The 16,006-nt window shown below is 41.6% G+C and overlaps 1 protein-coding gene across 1 annotated transcript in view; it reads left to right on the plus strand.

Annotated features, from left to right (window-relative positions):
* The window catches only part of LOC115463675 (alpha-1,4-N-acetylglucosaminyltransferase-like), a 208,632-nt gene that overhangs the window by 136,814 nt on the left and 55,812 nt on the right, over window positions 1-16,006 (plus strand). The window contains exon 3 of the mRNA XM_030194383.1: window positions 6,432-6,866. Coding sequence (XP_030050243.1) covers window positions 6,462-6,866 — 405 coding nt within the window. The 5' untranslated portion in view covers window positions 6,432-6,461. The remainder of the gene's footprint in view (window positions 1-6,431; window positions 6,867-16,006) is intronic.

Consider the following 16,006-nt stretch of genomic DNA (forward strand, 5'->3'; position numbering starts at 1 on the left):
GTACATTTGCATTTGCATGAGATGCTAGTCTCTGTAGTGGGAACGTCTGGGCAGCGAATTCTGTTGCAGCTCTACCAACTATTGTAAAACCTGTTGCTGCCACTGTTGTTCCAAGTACACCGGCATGAACTGCTGCTGTTACTGTGTTTGCAGAAATTGCTGCTACTGTTACTGGCCCTCCACTAGGGCCTGGATTGTTTTCTCCATATTTTCCTTGCAACCTAGTGCACCTGTCTGACTCTTGCTACACTTCTTCAGGTCCCTGTCTGGGAGCAGATTTAATCCCTTTAGCCTAAATTATTTGTTTTGTACTGGTTGCAAGGTCCAGAGCCCTGGAGACTGAGCATTCTAGCTTCTTCTGTCTGCAAAATCTGAAATACCACCACTGTCATAATATGTAACTGTGCGGGCAAGGGTGGGCTTGTGAGCCTTGAAAACACAGCCACACAAAGATTGGAAGGTGAAATAAAAATTGATTTATTTATGTGCAGAGGAATTTGTGACCTGTTGCCTTCACAGGTTATGGAAAATAAAAACAAAACCCCAGTCTGTATACATATATAATGTTTCTCTCTCTCTCTTGAAGCCTTCTCTAGCAAGGCCACAGCATGCATTAGCCTCTGAACTAGAGCCCCAGAGTTAAGTGCTGTATCTCAGTATTCAGCATATTTGGGCACAGGCTTAGCCCTTAGTTCCAACAATATAGTTCAGCAGGGTTCAGGATAAAATGGGCCTACATGAGTAGAGTTTCTGCAGCAGCTTACTGGTCCATGCTGACGGCATAGGGTAGAAGGCTTCTCCTCTGTCCTCTGGGCCTCCCTGACTGATTTGTGTTGAGGGTTTTTATCCTGCCTTGATCATGCCCTCTCTGCTGTGCTCCTGCTGAGCCATCCCTTGCCCACTCTATGCCCTGCCTCTTAAGGTAGCTCTGTATTTGTGAGAAGCGCTAATTTCTTACGGACTCCCTCACAAGGTGCTAATAACTGTTCTACCTCTTCTCCTTGGAGGATTCTTTTGGATACCCTATAAGGTATATCAGGTTTCATTATAAAATGCAGGAGGCCTGCCTTAGAGAGGTCTTGGCTGTCTACAGATTTCCCATTTATCTCTAGCACCTTAGCTCAGGCGTCCCTAAAGGACTTCTCTTCCATATGGGCTCTCTTGAAATTCCTAGGATTTTCCTCCTTGCTCCATTCAGGCAAGTTTTCTAAGGGTTCTGGTGTATCTTCACTGGCCTCCTCTATATCTTGGTCCCCGTCTATGGCAACCCTAGATTTTGGCTATAACGTGATTTCTGTATCTGATGTTGCTTCTATAGAGCGGTCACTTTAGAGTTTTCTACATATCTCTGGCATGGATTTCTTTCTCAACTTTTCTGGCGAGGCATTTAGAAGAGTCATGATAGCTGCAAAGTATGGATAGTCCATACTGCTCTTTGAGCCCAGTTTAACCTTATATGTGATTTTGAAATCTGAATTTAAGTACATAAGTATTGCTATACTGGGACAGACCAAAGGTCCATCATGCACAGCATCCTGTTTCTAACAGTGGCCAATCCAGGTTACAGGTCCCTGGCAAGATCCCAAAACAGTACAGTACATTTTATACTGCTTAAATAAGCAGTGGATTTTCCCCAAGTCCATCTTAATAATGGTCTATAGACTTTTCCTTTAGGAAGCCGTCCAAACCTTTTTTAAACCTCACTAAGCTAAAAACCGTTACCACATTCTCTTTTAATTACATGTTGAGTGAAGAAAAATTATCTCCAATTTGCTTTAAGTTTACTACTTTGTAGCATCATCGAATGCCCCCTAGTCCTAGTATTTTTGGAAAGAGTAAACAAGTGATTCACATCTACCCATTCCACTCCACTCATTATTTTATAGACCTCTACCATATCTCCCCTCAGCCGTCTTTTCTCCAAGCTGAAGAGCCCTAGCTGCTTTAGCCTTTCCTCGTAGAGAAGTTGTCCCATCCCCTTTATTATTTCTAATTCCACTATATCTTTTTTGAGGTGCAGTGACCAGAATTGCACACAGTATTTGATGTGTTGTTGCACAATGGAGTGATACAAAGGCATTATGACATCCTCATTTTTGTTTTCCATTCCTTTCCTAATAATATCTAACATTCTATTTGCTTTCTTAGCCGCTGCAGCACACTGAGCAGAGGGTTTCAACATATTATCAATGATGACACCTAGATCCCTTTCCTGGTCAGTGACTCCTAATATGGAACCTTGTATAAGTATGTAAATATTGCCATACTGGACAGACCAAAAGTCCATCAAGCCCAGCATCCTGTTTCTAACAGTGGCCAATCCAGGTCACAAGTACCTGGCAAGATGTAGCTATAGTTCAGGTTCCTCTTTCCCACATGTATCACTTTTTGCATTTTTTCACATTAAACGTCATCTGCCATTTGGATGCCCTGTCTCTCAGTCTCATAAAGACCTCTTGCAATTTTTCACAATCCTCTTACGATATACAACTTTGACTAACCTTGTGTCGTCAGAAAGTTACCTCACTAGTTACTCCCATGTTTAGATCATTTATAAATATGTTAAAAAGCAGCTGTCCCAGCACAAACCCCCAGGGAGCCTCACTATCTACCCTTCTTCATTTAACCCTACTCTCTGTTTTCCATCTCTTAACCAGGTTTTAATCCACAATAGAACACTATCTCCAGATCTAATCTTTCCCGGCCAAGGTTTGTCGCTACTAAAAAGTCATTTTTTAAAACTTGGATTCCACTTGCCTATGGATTGACTGCTCCTGAACTCTGTAAACTGTGTGGTATTACAGGTAGCACATTCTCTCTGACTCCTTTTCTTGATTTTATAATTTTGTTTATAATAATTAATTTTCTGGCTGTGACTGACTGACTATGCTCTTACCTGTTTTTAATGTAACTGGAGTTCCTTACCGTCTTTTATACTGATTTTATATAAACCACTTTGATCTTTTTAAAAGTAAAGGCAGTATATCAAGCTTTGGAATAAACGTAGACATAAACATTTCATCCTGGTTTAAGGAAAATCGGCTCATTTTCAACCCCTCGAAAATGATTGCATGTTGGATTACAGGCAACCACACTCCATTGCCACGTAGTCTTACATTCCGTGATCATCCAATTACTCTTTTGACATACTTCAGATACCTTGGTGTTATCCTTGTTTAGGAATTATCATTTATTCAACATGTTGCATCTCTGACCAGAGCATATTTCATCTCTTTCTGGCAATTCAGGATTGAATGTCCGTTTCTTGACTTTACCTCTCAGAGTAATTTTGATGTCATGATTAGATTACTGTAACATAATAAAGTCTGGCTTTCTGCAACATTTGATTCATTGTCTTCAAACTATAGAGAATACCACTATCCGTATTCTCTTGAATGCTACTAGATTTGATCGTATCACCTCTTTACTAATACAACAGCGCTGGCTGTCTATTCCTTTCTGTGTCCAGTTTAAAATTCTCACACTAACTCATAAAGCTGTTCATACTGACATATCCTGTTACCCTTCCTTGTTAATTCAACTTTACTCACCTTCCAGGTCTCTCCATTCAGCTAATGATCTACGTCTTCATATTCCATCAGTACATCGTGCTCACTATCAAACCACAAGGGCTTTCTTTTGTACTGTACCTGCATTATGGAACTCCTTTCCTCATTACCTGAGACCTGAACCCTCTTTCCAAAATTTAGATCTTCCTTGAAAACCTATCTGTTTGAGAAAGCCTTTAATTTACATCCAGGTGAATCAGCATCCTCTGAGATTCACTAGTGTCTGCAAGTCCTTTCCCTAAGTTTCTTGTCTCCTTTCTCTCATTACTAGTTGCCTTCTCTTGTCCTTTTGTTTGCCATTTTACCCCTCCTCCTCTTCATTTCTACGTGGAGGGGCATAATCGAACAGGAACGCCTTTCTCCATGGGCGTCTATGTCCCAAAATAGGTATGTGAAGAGGCGGGACAGACCGTATTTTCGAAAAAATGGACGTTTTTCAGCTGGGCGTTTGTTTTTTTAAGCGATAATGGAAACTAAAAACGCCCAGCTCAAAAACGTCCTAATCCAAGCAATTTGGTCATGGGAGGGGCCAGGATTCGTAGTACACTGGCCCCTCTGATATGCCAGGACACCAACTGGGCACCCTAGAGGTCAGTGCGGTGGACTTCAGAAAAAGCTCCCACATACATCGCTCCCTTACCACGGGTGCTGAGCCCCCAACCGCCCTCCCCCAAAACCCACTACCCACAAATGTACAACACTACTATAGCTCTTAGGGGTGAAGGGGGCACCTACATGTGGGTACAGTGGGTTTTGGAGGCCTCCCATTTACCAGCACAAGTGTTACAGGTAGGGGGGATGGGCCTGGGTCCGCCTGCTTGAAGTGCACTGCGGTACCCACTAAAAGTGCTCCAGGGACCTGCATACACGCAGGCCTCTAGGACTGGTTGCTGCTATATAACATTGGCCCACCAGTTGACACCTGAAGACTAATCTCTCCAAAAACGTCCTTTATTGGAATAACTGTGTTTACTCACAGTTAATTGCAGATCAGAGGTTGTGCCCCACTGGCAACGAGTCTCCCTGGTACTGAGATGAGCAGTAGGTCAGAGCTGGCAGAATGCTGTACAATGCCCTCTTTCAGCCACATTCAAGGGAAGAACTAAGTTGTCTAACGTGGCTAACACAGGAAAGGGAACTAAAACTGGCTTACAAAAATGGCCACTACCGCATGGACTACAACAGGAAACACAACAGGGCACACTCTGACCCAGTAGGCAGTGGGAAAAGCACCATGGGAGAAGAGTCTACCAACTACCAACATCGTGAGCATTTGCCACAAGCTACTGGAATCATGGAGCCCAATACCCTACACCCACCACAATACATTGCTGATGTGACTCTGCAGTGCGCATAACAGAAAAGGTGTCACACTCACCCGAGAGCCACATCAGAACCAGGGAAAGGCTGTCACAGGATAGAACACATTCTGCTGTCATGGAGGTGGGTACGGCATTTGAAGCTGGCATAGAGGCTGGAAAAAAAGTTTGTAAAGTGGGTTTTTTTTGGTGGGAGGGGGTTAGTGACCACTGGGGGAATCCAGGGAGATCATCCCTGATTCCCTCCAGTGGTAATCTGGTCAGTTGGGGCACTTTTTTGGGACCTGTTCGTGAAAAAAAGGGTCCAAAAAAAGTGACCCAAAATCGCGGTAAAAACGCCTTTTTTTTCGATTATCAGCTAAAGACGCCCATCTCTCCTCGGCCGATAACCACGCCCCAGTTCCGCCTTCACCATGCCTCCAACACACCCCTGTCAACTTTACCCGTTTCCGCGACGGATTGCAGTTGGAAACGCCCAAAATCGGCTTTTGATTATACCGATTTGTTCGCCCACGGGAGAAAGACGCCCATCTCCCGATTTGGGTCGCAATATTGGCGTTTTTCTCTTTCGATTATAAGCTGGATTGTCTCCTTTGCTTTAAGTATGCTTTCCTGTCATTGTATAGCGTTCTTTTTTTCTTGTTTTTAATATTGGTTTTAGTTATTGTTTCAAGGAAAAGCGGTCTATCAAATGAAACAAACCATAAACCATACCAGCATTCCTGAGATTTTAGGGGAAGTTCATATTTCCTAAATGTTTTTTTGAAGGCAGGTACCTATCTTTTTGTTGAGAATCCACAGAATCTTTTTCATTACACATTGTGGGGTCCTTTTACAAAGGGCTATTGCATGTGTAGCATGCCAAATCAATACTACCGTTTGGTTAGCATGCCCACATGGTGGTAACGTCAAAGTTGGCACATGCTGTTTCTCGTGGTAGAAAATATTTTTCAATTTTCTACCAAGGAGGCATTCCCGGTGGTAATTGGCAGTATGGCCACATTGGCGTGCACTGCATAAGTACTGCGCATGAGTCCTTACTGCTAGGTCAATGGGCGGCAGTAAGGGCTCATGCAGTAAATAGCTGTGCACGACCATTTACTGCCCCTTTGAAAAAAAATCTTTTTTTCCCAGCCACAGTAAAAAGTGGCCCAGAATGCGCCAAAACACACGCCCATACTACCGTAGGCCACTTTTTACCATGGCTTAATAAAAGGGACTTCTACATATGGTTGCTTAATTGTTATTTTTGTATTTTCTTAAATTTGTATTAGGAGTGTTGTGTTGGGGTACAATGGATATTCTGGAATGGAATTGTAGCTTATTTTATCTTTTTTTGCTCTGTTGTTTTCCGTGCATTGCTGAATTGGAATAAACAAATAATAAATAATATTCTTTCCCAAGAGTTATATACTCATAATTGTCCATATCAATTAATGGCAGTTTTTTTCAAAGGCAAGTATGAATATAACAACCTTTTAATAGGCATTATTTTTTATTTCTAATGCTAGATCACTTTCTTTTTATCTCATTATTTGAACAGGTCCCACAGAACTGACTCCAAGAATCAACCATGAAATCAATGATACTGTGTTCACTTCTTTTCTTTTTCATATTTGCTTGTTCTGCTGTCTACTGGATGAAAATGGAGTCTTTACGGACATTGCACAGATTCTTAAATAGGCAGTTCACAGCTGAAGACATCATTAAATCAAACACAGGAATCTTTTTGGTTGAGACCACAGAGAAACTGGAGCCCTCCCCTTTAGCAGTATGTGCTGTAGAATCAACAGCTCGGACGTACCCCAACAGAAGTGTTTATTTCTTCATGAAAGGGCTGACCAAAGACATGACTGTCACCGACAGTTCCTTCTACAAGGCCATTCCACTGCTATCATCTATTGAAAATGTCCACCTCCTTCCCTTATACTTTGAAGACGTTTTTAAAGACACTCCTCTCGATCCTTGGTACCAAAAGGTAACTGTTTTTTATTTTTTTTGTCATATTTAACTTAACATAGAAGATCAGTGTGAAGCATATATTTATTCATAATAGCACTGTTCCATTCAGTGTAACTTTTCTTAGTTACAGTTTCTTACCATTCCAGTTCTTTAATTTTGACTCCTTGTAATTTGTTTAAAAAAAATAGTCCCCTGCAGTGTTAGTGTAGTAGGACACAACAATATTCTCTCTACAGTTCTAAATGATGAAGATTCAGGTGTCCCTGTTCCTGATCCAACTTTAGATGTGATCAGGTAATGGAGGCTGGGCCTCCCTACCCATCAAGAGGTGAGGGTGTATCCTCCATTATCCACAGGCCAGGAGTCTATGTGAAAGGAGAGATGTGGCAGAAGCCCAGGGGAATCAGAAGGCATCCATGGAGGTCTATAAAATAATGAGTGGAGTAGAACATGATCGCTTGTTTACTCTTTCCAAAAATAATAGGACTAGGGGGCACGCAATGAAGCTACAAAGTTTTAATTTAAAATGAAGCCGAGAAAAGTTTTCTTCACTCAATGTGTAATTGAACTCTGGAATTCGTTGCCAGAGAATGTAGTAAAAGCAGTTAGCTTACCGGGGTTTAAAAAAGGTTTGGATGGCTTCCTAAAGGAAAAGTCCATAGACCATTATTAAACTAGACTTGGGAAAAACCCACTGCTTATTTCTCGGATTGGCCACTGTTGGAAACAGAATGCTGGGTTTGATGGATCTTCGGTCTGTCCCAGTATTTATTTATTTATTTATTGCATTTGTTTTCCACATTTTCCCACCTCTTTGCAGGCTCAATGTGGCTTATAATACATCATGAATAGTGGAAATATATTAGAAAATAGACATTTAGTGTTACAGAAGTATCATTGGGCAACATGATAATAAAGAAACATGATAGTAGTATAACAAGCAGATATTATAAGACAGTGCTGAATATATGTGGAGGAGTTGCGTATGTTCACATTGGTTGATCTTTGTGGTATGCCTTGTTAAAGAGATAGGTCTTCAGCAGTTTGCAGAAGTTCATTAGTTCGTTAATCGTTTTTAAGTTGCGCGGTAATGCATTCCATAACTGTGTGCTCAAGTAGGTAAAGTTTGACACGTGCATTAATTTGTATTTTAGACCTTTGCAGTTAGGGAAGTGCAGATTGAGGAATGTGCGGGATGATCTTTTGGCATTCCTGGGTGGTAGGTCTATCAGGTCTGACATGTAGGCTGGTGCTTCTCCGTGAATGATTTTGTGGACTAGAGAGCATATTTTGAATGTGATGCGTTCTTTAAATGGGAGCCAATGCAGTTTTTCTCGTAGAGGTTTAGTACTTTCATATTTTGTTTTACCAAATATGAGTCTAGCTGCAGTGTTCTGGGCTGTTTGAAGTTTCTTGATTATTTGCTCTTTGCAGCCGGTGTATAGCGCGTTGCAGTAGTCTAGGTGACTGAGCACCATTGATTGTACTAGGTTACAGAAATCAGTCCTTGGGAAGAAAGGTCTTACTCTTTTTAATTTCCACATTGAGTGGAACATCTTCTTGGTTGTGTTTTTCGTGTGGCTCTCAAGTGTTAGGTGTTGATCGATGGTAACTCCAATAATTTTTAGGGTGTCCGAAATTGGAAGGTTCAGATTTGGTATATTGATGGTGGTGAATTTGTTCTTGTTATGTTGAGAGGTGAGTATTAGGCATTGGGTTTTTTCTTCATTAAGTTTAAGCCGAAATGCGTCCGCCCATGAATGCATGATCTGGAGACTTTGGTTGATGTCATTGGAAATTTCCTTTAGATCTTGTTTAAATGGGATGTAAATCGTTACATCATCCGTGTATATGTATGGGTTGAGGTAATGTTTTGATAGTAGTTTGGCTAAGGGTATCATCATTAGGTTGAATAGAGTCGGCGAGAGGGGGAATCCCTGTGGGACTCCGCATTCAGGTATCCATGTGGCTGAAGTAATTGAGTTAGATGTCACTTGGTATGATCGTGTGATTAGGAATCCCTTGAACCAATTAAGAACATTACCTCCAATTCTGAAGTACTCAAGGATATGTAGTAATATTCCGTGATCAACCATGTCGAAAGCGCTTGACATGTCAAATTGTAGAAGTAGTATGTTCTTTCCCGTTGCGATCATTTGTTTGAGTTTGGTCATGAGAGTGACTAGTGCTGTTTCAGTACTGTGGTTAGACCAGAATCATGACTGGGAGTCGTGGAGTATTGAGTGTTTATTTAAATAGTTTGTGAGTTGTTTGGTCACTAACCCTTCCGTTAGTTTGGTTATTAAGGGAATGGATGCTACTGGCCTGTAGTTGGTTAGTTCACTGGCACTTTTCTTTGCGTCTTTGGGTATGGGGGTAAGTAAAATGTTTCCTTTCTCCTTCGGGAAGAGTCCATTTTGTAACATATAGTTCAAGTGTTTCGTAATGTCTGTTATGAATTGTTGAGGAGCGAATGTCATAAGGTTGTTTGGGCATATGTGTAGTTTGCAGTGAGATTTGGCAAATGTTTTGAGCGTTTGGGAGATGATATCCTCTGACAGTGTCTCGAAATTGGCCCAGGTTCTGTCTGCTGGGTAAATGGCCAAACTACTATCAAACCAAAACCTCAACCCATACATATACACAGACTACTATCTACATCCCATTTGAACAAGATTTAAAGGAAATTTCCAATGACATCAACCAAAGCCTACATATCATGCATTCATGGGCGGATGCATTTCAGCTGAAACTCAATGCAGAAAAAACCCAATGCCTAATACTCACCTCTCAACATAACACGAACAAATTCACCACCATTAACACACCAACACTGAACCTTCCAATCTCGGACACCCTAAAAACTCTTGGAGTTACCACTGACCGACACCTAACACTTGAGAATCACGCGAAAAACATAACCAAGAAGATGTTCCACTCAGTGTGGAAATTAGAAAGAGTAAGACCTTTCTTCCCAAGGACCGTCTTCCGCAACCTGGTACAATCAATGGTACTCAGTCATCTAGAATACTGCAACACACTCTACGCTGGCTGCAAAGAGCAAATAATCAAGAAACTTCAGACAGCTGAAAACACTGCAGCTAGACTTATATTCGGTAAAACAAAATATGAAAGAGCTAAGCCCCTACGAGAAAAGCTACACTGGCTCCCACTTAAAGAACGCATCACGTTCAAAATATGTACCCTAGTTCACAAAATCATTCACGGAGATGCCCCAGCCTACATGTCAGACCTGATAGACTTACCACCCAGGAATGCTAAAAAATCATCCCGCACATTCCTTAATCTTCACTTCCCCAACTGTACATTCATGATGTACTGTAAAGCCACATTGAGCCTGCAAAGAGGTGGGAAAATGTGGGATACAAATGCAATAAATAAAAAATAAATAAATAGTCGATGGTACTGACACGTATCTTACGTCGCAGTTGTATGATTTTCTTGTTGAAGTATCTCGCGAGATTGTCTGCTCCCGGAGCGTCTTTGCTGTTGGTTGTGACTGGTGTAGTATCTAGTAGTTTATTCACGAGTTGGAAAAGTTTATGTGTGTCCTTGTAGTTTGGTCCAATTACAGTTTTGTAATATAATCTTTTGGTTTGTCTTATGGTATATTTGTATTTTCTTTGAAGCTGTTTGGCAAGTATGGCAATACTTACGTACTTTTGTACTTATACTTATGGGAACAGCCACACCCGATGGTCAGCTAAATCATCTAGATAATCCGCCGCAGGTGGAGAACTCGAGCGCCCCACGAAAGAATACAGGTATAAAAGAAAAGTGGGATGTTTGACCACGGAAAACCAAAGACTGGACAACCAAATCCATTTCTCCAGTCTTTGGTTTTCCGTGGTCAAACATCCCACTTTTCTTTTATACAGCTAAATCATCTAGCCAGAGAGAACTATTGCCCCTAAACCAGCTACAATAGATTAGCAAAGGAGATGTTTTGCTAAGAGACAGAAAGCAGGAGAAACACAGGGATGTCTATGCTGGAAAATCAGCCAAGAAGACAGTCCAGGAGCAGCCAGGGTACCAAGAATTTTGGTTAGGAGTACCCAGGAACCAGCTGCCATAGGGTTGTTCATTTTCATTAAAGTGAGTAGAATGGAAGAGGCTCATCTCATCTGTCCTACAGTGGTGAGGTGCAAGAGTCTGGTCATACTTGCGCATCCCAACACCTAGACAATAGAATTTTTGAGATTTTTGTTTGCAAGGAACTCCTGATTTTTATTTTTTGGTAGAAGAGTGCTTGTGTGTGTGCGGGTGGGGGGGGGGGGGGGGGGCATTTTTGTGCAGAAAAATGTAAATCTTATAATTTTGTCTCCCTCATGGAGCTATCCTATGCCACAAGTTTTTGGATGCTTTCACTTGACACTAACAGTATCTGATGTGCATTCAGAGTCTTGAACTGTGAGATGTGAGTATCTTCACAGAATTCACTGATAGCAGGTTGGGGTACCCAGCCTGGGATTTCTGAGAAAAAAAAAAGAAGAGGGGGAATCTGAACCAGAGCCCCAGAAGAGGAGTTTTAGTAAGGAGGTAACCAAGGAAGTTGCCCCAGAGTCTAAGGATACAAGTGAAGTACTGAGTATGGTATTTTGTGTTTTGAGAGCCCTGTTCTATTCTTTTTCTATACCCTGCTTTTGTACTGTAAGTTTTGTTTTTTTTGGCGAGCCAGCAATAAAGGTGTTTTTCTTATTTTTACCCCAGGAGTGGATTTGTGGGTTTTCTAAACTTTTGATGCTCTTGCATTCAGAAAAGGTCGGAGGCAATTGCCTCCCTCACAGCTTTTTTACTGTCCTTAACTTTATCTGCATATCTATCTGGATAGTGGCTGAATTTTGCCGACTATCTGTAGAGTTTTATGCAATGCCCATTCACTGCCCTCACTGTGTTGTGACACTATCCATATAGGGCCATTGCTAATTCACAGACAGGGCCATATAGGGCATTTATCCGACTAGTGACAGCTGCTATCCAGATAAGTGCTTTTGAATATTGAGGCATTAATACTTTGTTTCTCAATTCTTTCCTCCTTTAAATCTCTCTCTATAGCTTTGTTCACCCCACATTTGGAGGGTGGCTACATTAACTTACATTCTCCTACATAAGTACATAAGTATTGCCATATTAGGAAAGACCAAAGGTCCATGAAGCCCAGCATCCTGTTTCCAACAATGGCCAATCCAGGTCACAAATACCTGGCAAGATCCCAAAAAAGTACAATATGTTTTATGCTGCTTATCCCAGAAATAAGCAGTGGATTTTCCCCAAGTCAATTTAATAATGGTCTATGGACTTTTCCTTTAGGAAGCCGTCCAGACCTATTTTAAACCCTGCTAAGCTAACCGCTTTTACCACATTCTCTGGCAACGAATTCCAGGATTTAATTACAGTCTTATAATTGCCATACCAATTTTATCCCAATCCATAATCCTGCCATAGCTCTTAATTTATACCATTTCTCAAGTGAACCCTTAGTCCGGTCCTGTCTTTTAAACTCCTAATTTATAGCATCTTTTGAATGGTCAGTTGGCAAATTCTGATGTTTCCAGAGTGCAAATTTCCCTTCCCAGTGGATGCAGAGCTTAAATATTTAGCTTGGATCAGGTGCAATTAAATTCTGAGAGAGAAATATTGTACGTTGATAGATATATTCCTGTCCTACGTATTGCTGAAGATATTGCAGATAGGTTGACATCATGAGGGTAACTTTATGTTTTAATCATTTTTATTAGTCAACAGCAATGACACTTCAAACTGAACAGTTCACCAAATAGCATATCACGTTTGATCAAAGCAGAACAACTTGAAAACCATTGTAACTTTTATACCCCAACTCCCGATCCACCAACTTGACCTTTTGCAGCTTATTCTTTTACGATAAAGTTTCTACTCTTGTGTCAAATTCCTTTCCCTTTCCCTACCCTTCCCAACCTACCCCTCCCTTAAACCCCTTCTTTAACTAGTCAAAAATACATTCACTCCACCAGTAAACAACTATCTGTTCATAAGGCGGCTTCGTGCAGCTGGTGTTAAGGTGTCCAGGAATAGGCTCCAGCAGTTTATCTAATTCTCGCCCTTTTCCTAAGAAAATTGTTTTATACTCATCCTCTCAATCTGAATTAAGTGAATCATTTGCAGTCTCCATCTCTGCAAAGTGGGGTATCTATTTGTAATCTACTCAGCTAGGATGCATTGTTTTGCTGTTATAATAGATTTTTCCACAAAGGCCTTCATGCCTTTTGGGCCATGCTGTGGAATTGACCAACAGCCCAGCAACAGCCAGGCGTCGCTGTGCCAGCGTACCTGCCACAAAATTGATACTTGGGCCATAAGTGTGTTCCAAAAAGTTCTGATACCTTTGCATGACCATAACATATGACCCAATGTTTCTCCTTCTGCTTTGCATTTCGGGCATTCACCCCAAGGGGACACTCCCATGTGGAATGCCCTCCTTGGTGCTATATATATCCTCAGAGCAATTTTGTATTGTATATCCCATTGGGTAGCATAAGCCGAACGTCGTCAGATAGATATAATATGTTCTCTAAGTTGATCTGGTGATAATGCAAGGGACAAGTCTCTCTCCCAGCTTTCCGCCAGTCATTTGTAATTCATTTCAGATACCGTATCCTTTATATGGCGATGATGGCAAGCCAGGGGTACTTTCACTTGTGCCTCCAAAGAAAAGGCTGATGATAATTCTTCTTGTACATCTTCCGTTAAATCTGTCCAAGGTAAAGTTTGAAGATAATGTCTCAATTGCATATAATGAAAATTATCTGTTTTAGGCATTGCATATTCCATTTCCAGTTCTTGAAACATTTTAGGTTTTCCATCCGCAGTCAGTACTTGTAACAGATATATTATCCCTTTTCGTTTCCTTCGACCAAAGGCTGGATAAATGCACCCCGGCTGAAAGTCTGGGTTGTTAGCTACCGACAGAAACAGTGTTACTTTAGGAGAGAAACGGGGCAAACAACATATCCATCTCCATGCCGCTTTTGCTGAACTCATAATCCCTGTGAGTTTCAAAATTTTTGGAATCTCCGCTCCTCCTGTATGCAAGCAATTACTGACGTGAACTTGTGGTAGAAGCTGCAACTCCAGATCTGGTTCTGTCAGACATCTTATTACTCCAACACAGATCTGGAGTTGCAGCTTCTACCACAAGTTCACGTCAGTAATTGCTTGCATACAGGAGGAGCGGAGATTCCAAAAATTTTGAAACTCACAGGGATTATGAGTTCAGCAAAAGCGGCATGGAGATGGATATGTTGTTTGCCCCGTTTCTCTCCTAAAGTAACACTGTTTCTGTCGGTAGCTAACAACCCAGACTTTCAGCCGGGGTGCATTTATCCAGCCTTTGGTCGATGGCATACTACTTGCCACAGTAATGCTCTTTACACTAATTAGCCCCATCCCGCCATACTCGGTTGGTGTGTACATAACTTGCAAAGATATGCGTGCTTTTTCCCCGCTCCACAAGAAGCGTCTTAGCATTTTGTTCAGTTTACATTCATCGCTGTATCTCAGTGACAGAGGCAGTAATTGAAAGATGTATAACCATTTTGGTATTACAAACATATTATACATTGCTATCTTTCCCCAAAGATTCAGTGGAAGGGACTCCCACCCCTGCATTCTCTGCCTAGTGTCTTTTAATAGCTGACGGATATTAATTGTATATAGCTGATCTAATGCTGCAGGAATCGACACACCCAGATATTTCAACACACCCTCCGCCGCTGGAACTGGCAGCCCCAAGATTTCATTTGTCGTAATGTCAGATGTAAGTATTAGGGCTTGGGACTTATTTAGATTTAAGGTAAACCCAGCCACTTTCCCGTATACTTCTAACAACTCTAGCAGTGGCTTGAGGGAACTTCGGACATCCGAGACCATTACCAGCAGGTCATCTGCATAGGCCAGTGTTTTAAGGTGATGTCCTGCCACCTCTACCCCCTTCACCACCTCTGCCTGATTTATATGATGCAGCAGAGGTTCTAGGGAAAGTACAAACAAGAGGGAAGACAAGGGGCATCCCTGACGTGTACCCCGTTCTATGTTGAATTCTGCGCTGATGACCCCATTAGCTACTATGGCTGCTTTGGGCTGATTATACAACGCTTTTACTGCTTTCTGAAACCAATCCCCAAGTCCCATATGTTGTAAAGTTTGAAAGAGGAAATCCCAGCTTACTCTGTCAAACGCTTTGTCAGCATCTAGACTTAGCAACACCGCCGGGTCTCCTCTTTCTTGACAGCTGGCCATGGCTAGAAGTGCTTTCCTAACATTCCAAGAGGAGGACCTGTTCCTGACAAACCCTACTTGATCTGGCCCAAGCAGTCGCGGCAGAACTAAAGCTAATCGTTCCGCCAGGATCTTCGCTATCAATTTTGTGTCTATGTTTAATAATGATATCGGCCTATAGGACTCGGCCTTCTCTTTTGGCTTATTGGGCTTCAGGATAAGTGTAATAGTGGAGGTGTTAGCATATTGAGGGAAGACTCCTTTTTCTATAACTTCATCACAGTATTCCAACAGAGCACCTCTTGCCTTCAATGGTAGCAGCTTAAAATACTCTCCCGAATACCCATCAGGCCCTGGCGCTCAGTAAAGCTTCAATTTGTTCACAGCTGCCTGCAATTCTTTCATTGTCAATGGGTAATTCAGCGCCTGCCTCTCAGTCTCCGTTAATTTAGGAAGCCTGGCCTGTATCAAATAATGCTCTATGTCTTGTGGGCTCCCTGAATGCTTCCTAGTATACAAATGGGCAAAATGTTTAGCCAGTATTTGTGTGATTTCTGCAGGCTTGTTTGTGATTTTCCCTTGGCCATCCCTCAACGTATCTATCGCCCGCGAACCCCCTCCAGATTTTATTATTCGGGCCAATAGCCGCCCCGGTCTATTTCCATATCGTTACAACTTATATTTCCTATACCACTGAAGTAGAGGAGTGTGGTAGCCATGTTAGTCCACTCTTAAGGTTATCAATAGAAATCAAACAAAATAAAACATGGAAAAGAAAATAAGATGATACCTTTTTTATTGGACATAACTTAATACATTTCTTGATTAGCTTTCGAAGGTTGCCCTTCTTCCTCAGATCGGAAATAAGCAAATGTGCTA

Source organism: Microcaecilia unicolor, chromosome 2 (genome assembly GCF_901765095.1).
Source record: "Microcaecilia unicolor chromosome 2, aMicUni1.1, whole genome shotgun sequence".
Classification (NCBI taxonomy): Eukaryota; Metazoa; Chordata; class Amphibia; order Gymnophiona; family Siphonopidae; genus Microcaecilia; species Microcaecilia unicolor.